This window comes from Rhagoletis pomonella, unplaced genomic scaffold (assembly GCF_013731165.1).
Source record: "Rhagoletis pomonella isolate Grant_MI unplaced genomic scaffold, Rhpom_1.0 Rhpom_scaffold_00447, whole genome shotgun sequence".
Classification (NCBI taxonomy): Eukaryota; Metazoa; Arthropoda; class Insecta; order Diptera; family Tephritidae; genus Rhagoletis; species Rhagoletis pomonella.
In genome coordinates this window covers 74,437-82,556 of record NW_023459001.1, presented here as the reverse complement: position 1 = coordinate 82,556, position 8,120 = coordinate 74,437, and the positions used below count along the sequence as shown (strand labels likewise).

Below are 8,120 nucleotides of genomic sequence, written 5' to 3'. Positions count from 1 at the left end.
TGCCGGAGCTGGTGGTATTGCGCAACGTATAGTTTTGAGGGGACATAGCGGCCAAATTCAGACATAGCAACTCCTTTTAGTGCTGTCAAAAGTGGCTTTAAAGTCGACAAATAGGTGGTGAGTGTCGATCCTTTTCTCGCGGGTCTTTTCCAAGATTTGGCGTATTGTGAATACCTGGTCTATGGTTTCACAGTATATTAACAGATATATGAGTAACAATTCCCTGAAATTTCAGCCTCATAACTTCATTACTTTTTGGTCTAGAGCAAGTCAAAGTTGAGGTATGCCAACGCGCTTGAAATATTTTAGTTCAATATGTAATAATCAAAAGCTTATTAAAATAAAAATACATAATAAATGTAACTTTAAAGTATTTTTTTAATTAATTTAGTTATTGTAGAATGAGTAAATGAAAAAATAAATTTAAAAAAAAACAAAATTTTTTTTCTTAACAACAGAATTGTGGTGCAAAAATTGAACATTTTGCATTTTCAATGGCCTAGGAAATATAGAGCAGCCCCTCGCCCTAGGTGCAGACTTATACCAAATGAAAGTTTGAAGTCTCAGCTTTAATTTAAAGTAGAGGACATATAGCAAAAGTTTGCAAAAGCACATTAAACATACAAAAAACTACAAAAAGTACGTAACGCGCACATTCTGTCGCTATACGTATGTTAGCATGCAATAGCATGTTTACAACTTTTTACTTTTATTTTTTTTAATTGTTTACTATTCACTTATTGTGCAAGAGAATAGTAATAAATTACATTTGTTTTTTGTTAGTTATTCAGAATTATGCTTTAAAGATCATTTATGTTTTAATAAAAATATTCTTGTTTACATAAATTTTATTTACGTTATTAATTTGATAGATAATTTTGTTGAAGGTCATTGACTTTGGGTTAGATAGTTGCATAATTTTTAATTTAAATTGATAGTGCAAGATATTAGCAGCAGATGTTATTAACAATGAAGTAAATCGTGTAAATGCAGAAATTCAAAATTTAAAAACGACAGAATTCGAAATGTTCAACAAAAAGTTTGCGATATCTCATAGTTTAACTATGACGATGATTGACGGAAAAGTGGCAACAACAGTCAGTAAGAATTGCTCGATGGCTGTTTGTTTCATATGTGGAGCAAAACCTACTGAAATGAATAATTTGGATGCAGTTATTTTGAGAACAAATTCAGCTGAAGCATTGAAATTTGGAATTTCGCCGCTACATGCTCGAATAAAATTCATGGAATGTATATTACATCTCGGTTATAATAAAAGTTTCAAAGCGTGGAGGACAAATAAAGATACAAAAGAACAGAAAGAAGCTGTTAAAACAGAAATGAAAAAAAATTTCAAATTAGTTCTGGGCTTAAAAGTCGATGTGGTGAAACAAGGCATGGGAACAACCAGAAGAAGATTTTTTGAACATCCAGAAATAACCGCTGACATAACTGGTGTAAATGTAGACTTAATTCACCGCTTTAAAATTATATTAAATACTATAAATAGTAGTAAAAATATAGATGTTGGTAAATTCCATACGTATTGCATGGACACTGCAAAATTATATGTAGAGCTTTATGGCTGGTACTACATGCCCATCACTGTGCATAAAGTTCTCATTCACGGCAGCAAAATGGTATCTGAGGCTATATTGCCAATAGGTTTGTTTGCAATTTTTATTTTTGAAAGTATTTTTTTAAACTTTATTTAATATTAACTTTTTTTTTTGCTACAGGAATGTTATCCGAAGAAGCGCAAGAAGCAATGAATAAGGAGTATAGAAACTGTAGGCTATTCCATTCTCGTAAAAATTCACGTATTTCTACGAATGAAGATGTAATGCCCTATTTGCAAATATCATCAGATCCTTATATTAATTCATTTAGAATGAGAAACAAATTAAAAAAATTAGAATACCATGATGATGTTAAAAAATTATTGATTGAATGAAAAAAAAATATTGTTTTTTTTTTTATTGCATTTCAATGGGAGGTGGGCGTATTAGTGGGCGTGTTATTGTAATTTTTGCATGAAACATTTTAAATGATATAAATTACAGTAATATCGAATTTGAAGGTTGTATTTAATATATTTTAGAAAATATGGCACTTTTTATGTTGAGGTAGTATGGGTGATGGGGTTAAAAGTGGGCCAAAGTTCAATTTTTATTTCAAATAATGTTTGTAACTATATAACATTCAAGTATACGAAAATTGAAAGTTATACCTAAAGTATTACGGACAATACGGCATTTTACAAATTTCGACTGTATGGCAGGTGGGCGTAAAAGTGGGCGAATTTTCTTAATTTTTTTTTTAAAAACTGGAATTGTCTCAAAAATAACCTGTGCAAAATTTCAGAGCTCTACAATGACTCCTTGTATTTAATGCCGGCGTTGTCTCACTGTGTGCCGTCGCCTGCTGAGTGCATATGCATGTATTTATGTATACATATAGTTACATACATATGTTCTGGAAGCACTTGAATATTGTTGCGCACAAATTCTTTTGCGCTGATTTACCATGCCAAAATATTCTTTGAACTTTTATTATTAGTATTTTGGAATGCAAAAAGGAAAAAGGAAACCGAATGATGTAGTTCTACATTCTATCCTCATAACTATTTGAATTTTCCACTGATACAAAAAAATAACAACCACAACTAAGCCATTTGCCTCTCCACAAAAACGCATCACTGCTGCTTTGGAATGTGTGTATGTATGTATGCGCATAGATTAGGGTGGAGCGAAAAAAAAAAATGAATTTTACGTTTTCAAAATTCGAATAGTACGGAAAAGTTGCGTAACGTGATCACATTGAATGGATTTTTTAGCAACTTGAAACTGGCATTTTATTATACTTAAGTGTAATGAGCTACAGAACTGCACAACCAAAATGTTTCAAGGAATCATTAAAAAAAGATATAAAACAACCACAATTTGGGAGATTTTTCTAAACAACAAGGCTCTTGTGGCGACCGTGAATATTATCCGATCAGAAAATGATTTCAAACGGTTCAGTATGATCATATTACGCAACTTTTCCGTACTAATAGAAGTTAAAAATCGAAAAATAGATTTTTTTCGCTCCACCTTAATGCAGTATAGTTTTCACATTTATTGCTGCATTGCTTTTGCACATTTGTACATAAGCAACTAGCTAACACTAGCACACTGGTTGGTTTATTGCAAAAAACAACGACACATTGCCACTCATTTTTGAGCATTCCCCGATTTCGACGATGAAATTCCCCGATTTTGCCAGAAATTTCGTAAAATTCCCCACCCATTCAGCTATGTATGTATTCAGAGATTAAACCAAACTTTTATAAAGTTAGTTAACAAATAAAGAAAAAAAAATTACATATAATGCTTACACACATATAGTGGTCGAAAAAATTTTAGTCGCGCCAAATTTTGACAAGTTTTCACAATTATCTTTTTTTGTTATTAATTTGATTTACATTTTTTTTTATAAAAATATAGTTAATTCATTAACAGGCATTGTGTAATTTTAATTCGATTTTCTAGAAAGATTTTGAGTATGCAGTTTTGTAGCCCACTCAATTCTATTAATGCAAGTCTAAAGTGGCTAAAAATTTTTGTTTTAAACTTTTTTTTTTTTAAGGTGTTTCGGTTTTCATCCACATAAAAAAGTGTGTTTATTCGTTATGTTAACACAAATCCGACAAGAAAAATTCTAAATCAACGGTTATTTGTATAATTTGCAGGATTGCATAATCAGTACTTTAGTTGCAGTTGCATTTTTTACCTCATTATAAAATCGGTGAAGCCAGAAAGAATAAACTAGTTAACACCTAATTCCTCACAAAAAGCAGTCAGTCTCTCGATTGTGCACGTAAACTGAAATTCCCCACAAAAAACGGCCCATTCCCCATGCAAACTCAAATTCCTCGCAAATCGGGGAATTCCCCACGAGATGGTTTCCCTGGTTGGCATGAAATATACGCTTTTTTGAGCTTTTATTTTTTATCCTTTTTTTTACTCCCTGTGCTTTCGCTCTCCAATACGCTCCGCTTGCCCTGCGCTACGCTTCTTTTACTACCTTTGTGGCATTGCAGTCATATATAGCATACACATGTGTGCCATTTTGGTGCTTTTGGAGCTAGATTTAGCTCTTTAGTTTTCTATTCAGCTCCGAAAATTGGGATTAATCTCATAGCTCTTTAAAAAAAATTATTTAGCACTTTCTTAGCTCCAGAAAGTTTTAGTTGTATTTGGCAATATATTAAAATTAACAAGTAAGAGCAGCGCTGTCTTCGGCTATGCCGAAGGCTTCATAACTTTCATGAACGTCTGCAAATTTTTGTTTGACAGATTACTGATTTTGAATACATCTGCATACATCGATAGAGGAGTTACATACTTATATAAAAAATCGCATCTAAACAATCAGAGGTATGGAAGATATACTTTATATGGCACCAATCGAAGTGATTTTCACTGCTATGAGATCGGTATGTAAACCGGTAACACAATTTATTGGGTTTAGTTTCCTACATAAAGGAGATATATCGCAAAAACTGGTATCTGAACAATCAGTGCTATAGGTGATAAAGCATACAGATACAGCATAGATTTTGACGATTTTCTAAGTAGACTTAGTATTATTATTTATAAAATATCTTACGAAATTTATCGGTTTTAGCTGTTCAAATAAAGGGGTTTTACAGTAAAATCCCATATCTGAACAATCAGATGTATGGAAGATATATGTTGTAGTCACCCGATCCTAGTTATTTTCACTGTAAGTATTCTGTTAATAATGAGTGAAAATGGTGCGAAATTTCATGGTCCTTGCTACATAAATGGATGAATTATAACGAAAAATCTCATATCTGAACAATCAGCTGTTTGGGAGCTATAGGTTATAGTTATCCGATCTTTTTAATTTTCACTGTAAGTTTTCTGTTGATAATTATTGAAAACAGTGCGGAATTTCCTGTTCCCAGCTATATAAATGGAGGAGTTATAACGAAAAATTTTATATCTGAACAATCAGTTGTATGGGAGCTATAGGTTATAGTGAACCGATCTTTGTAATTTTCACTGTAAGCATTCTGTTTATAATGGGTGCAAGTGCTGCAAAATTTCATGTTCGTAGCTGCATAAATGGAGAAATTAGAACGAAAAATCTCATATCTGAACAATCAGTTGTATGGGAGCTATACGTTATAGTGGTCCGATTCTTCCGGTTCCGACAAATGATTAATACATTATAAAAATACACCCACGTACCAAATTTGATCAGGATATCTCGAAAACTGAGAGACTAGATTGCATACAAACAGACGGACAGACGGACAGACGGACATGGTTAAATCAACTCAGCTCGACGTTCTGATCATATAAGTATGCATTTTAATGGGTCTATCTCTTTTTGTTCTGGTACTTACAAACATCGGACCAAAGTTATAATACCATTTCATGCTCATGAAAGGTATAAAAATCTGTAATTTCATTGTACAAGTGTTGAATAAAATTCCTTTGGCTTTGGTGATCTCAGGCTATTTTCGATACCTTTATGTTATTCTATTTCGATTAATACTTAAAAAAGTTGCATTCCTAATGCAAATGGCGCTTAAGCTAATTAAAAATGGGCAAGCAGGTCATTTAGTTTCTATCACGTGCGCGGGAGTACACAAACCATACAGGGCAGTAATTCGAGCTCCGATAAGCTCAGACGGTGTATTTTCTCTCAGGCGGCCATGGTGGAAGAGGAAAGCCAAAACTTAAGCGTTGATAGACTTACAAATTTCGAAAGGCAGTGGAAAAACATACATTTGTATTCACGGGAAAATGCAGACTCCACTATGAACTCTTAAATCTAGTTTAATATAAAATGTAAAAGCAACTTTATGTCAACGAATGCTCAACTTAAAAAAAAAATAGCTCTTCATTTTAGCTACTATTAGCATTATTTAGCTCTTTTAAGTTTTTCTTTTTCGCCCGATTTGGCTCCAAACGAAATTTTTTCTGGCAACACTGGTGCCATGAATGCGCATGAGATAGTTTTGTGCAGCTACACACACACACACACACACAAGCTCATATCGAGAAGTTTTCGTGAAATTCCTCAATGCACTGGATTTGCAGTTTTATTACTTGCAACAGCTGGCTCGTTTTTGGTGCTGTTCTATCTAGGTTTTACGAGCGTGTTGCTGATGCTCTACCCTAATTTGACTAAGGGCTTCCACACACATTTTCCACGTCATATGGGGTGTGTGTGTGTGTGTGTGTGTGTGTGTGCGAAGGAATCACTCTTTTTGTTTTACAAAAGTTTGTGTCGGTTTGCATTTTATTATACCGTTTCTTATGCACTCTTTTCCAATGCTATGCATGTAAATGTTTTTTGCTATTTTTCGCCCAATGCATTACTGCATGCTTTATTGCAATTTGTCAAGCTTAAAATTACATTTGCGTTGCTCCTCAACTCAGCTCAGCTTTACGCTCGACAACTGCCTTAGTTTGCATGGCGATTGCTGCTTTACAAAGTTGCCAATTCGGCGGTTACGTTTTAATGGCAATTTGTACGAGACAGTGTCTTAGTCTGAAAATTTATGAGGGGGAATACGTATGTACAGGGGCGCACCCAAGAATATATTTTAAAGGGGGGGGGAGGGGGGTTATATTTCTGAAGATATATCACCGGAAAATACTGAAAATTTGCTTCAGATAATACCCTCTTTAAAATACATTTATGCAAGTTTTATGTACAGTATGTAATAAATAAATAAACGTTTTAAAATTCATAAACTGCACTTTATTTACATAAGATTAACAGAACTCAAACGCTTTTAACCGACTTCAAAAAAAAGGGAGGTTATCATCTCGCCGGAATACATAACTTTGGACCACGTGAACCGTTTTCAATAATCCTTTTTTTATTAGAAAGATAGTAGTTCAAGGAGAAATGGAAAAGAAATTTTATTCAAGCAACAGAAATTATAATAAATATTTCTTATAATTTCCTTGAGAGCTGGATTCTTAGCTTTAAGATACAGATTGTATTTGAGGTTATCAGCCTTAGGGGGGGAGGGGGGGGGGGGTTTCAACCCCAAAACCCACCCCTTGTGTACGCTAATGCGTATGTATATATTTTTTGTTTCGCAAGGCAACCTATTTTGGCTAAAGGTACAGTTACACCTAGCAAAAAGTATGGTTAGGTGTAAAAGTGCTTGCGTTGCCACGTGTACAAAGCGTACAAGTTTAATCATTATATTTTGAGTTTTATTTTTTACTCAGAAAATAATCGTTAGGTTTTGAGTTTTATTTTTTGCTCGGAAAATAATCGTTACGTTTTAAGTTTTATTTTTTGCTCGGAAAATAATCGTCATTTCTCAGTTAATAACGATTAAAAAGTGATTTTTATAATAAAACTTATAACCGTTACGGTCCCTGGTATGTACATTCTATATCATATTATGTCTTTACGAGTGCATCTTGATACAGGGCTTTAATAACTCAATCCCTTCGTGAACTCTGGTCTTCAAATGCAAGAGTACTAATATTCATGCTTATGTATAGTATATGAAAATTAAGTATGCATGAACATACAAACATATGTAAATATGTATGCATGTATAATTTGGTTGCAAAGCCATTACCGCGAATTTTTTATTAGCTTAGTTTCTATTGCCAATCTTTACGTTTCCTCGACATATACTCATGTAGTACATACAATATGTACATATGTATGTGAATGGCGGGGCCGTCTGCTTCGCGCGTATAATTTGCGGTTCGGTTATTTTTATGTTATTGCATTGCACCGCATTTGAGCGTTCGTTAAGCTTTATTTTTTGTGGCAACTTAATTGCCAAGGGTTTAAAAGCGTTCTTGAGAAAATTACTTTTTTTTTATATACATATGTACACACATATATATGTACATTAACGTAGGCCGAAAATCCGCTGTTTTAGAATTTTTATTGGTAATAGCAAAAATATGGCAATCTGTGTGAAATATGACAATTTTTGCTCAATATCTCGTCCAAGTGCATCAAAGTTCAAGTGGTAAAAAAAAATTTCTTAGCTTACTTCGATTCTATGCAAAAAAATTACAAATTATGTAGGACTAACACTTTCGAAGATACTTGCA

At 33.3% G+C, this 8,120-nt stretch overlaps 1 protein-coding gene across 1 annotated transcript; it reads left to right on the top strand.

The window, feature by feature from the left end:
* The first annotated feature begins 1,449 nt into the window (after positions 1-1,449).
* LOC118750909 lies at positions 1,450-1,954 on the top strand. The gene is made up of 2 exons (XM_036485651.1): positions 1,450-1,665; positions 1,740-1,954. The coding sequence occupies exons 1-2, from the start codon at positions 1,551-1,553 to the stop codon at positions 1,952-1,954; spliced, it is 330 nt and encodes a 109-aa protein (XP_036341544.1). The 5' UTR covers positions 1,450-1,550.
* The last annotated feature ends 6,166 nt before the right edge of the window (positions 1,955-8,120 follow it).

Excerpts from the sequence above, each read along its gene's own strand:
- LOC118750909 (XM_036485651.1), top strand. The coding sequence starts at position 1,551 with ATGGACACTGCAAAATTATATGTAGAGCTTTATGGCTGGTACTACATG. Across the intron at positions 1,666-1,739 it reads TGAGGCTATATTGCCAATAG|GAATGTTATCCGAAGAAGCG; the intron begins GTTTGTTTGCAA and ends TTTTTGCTACAG.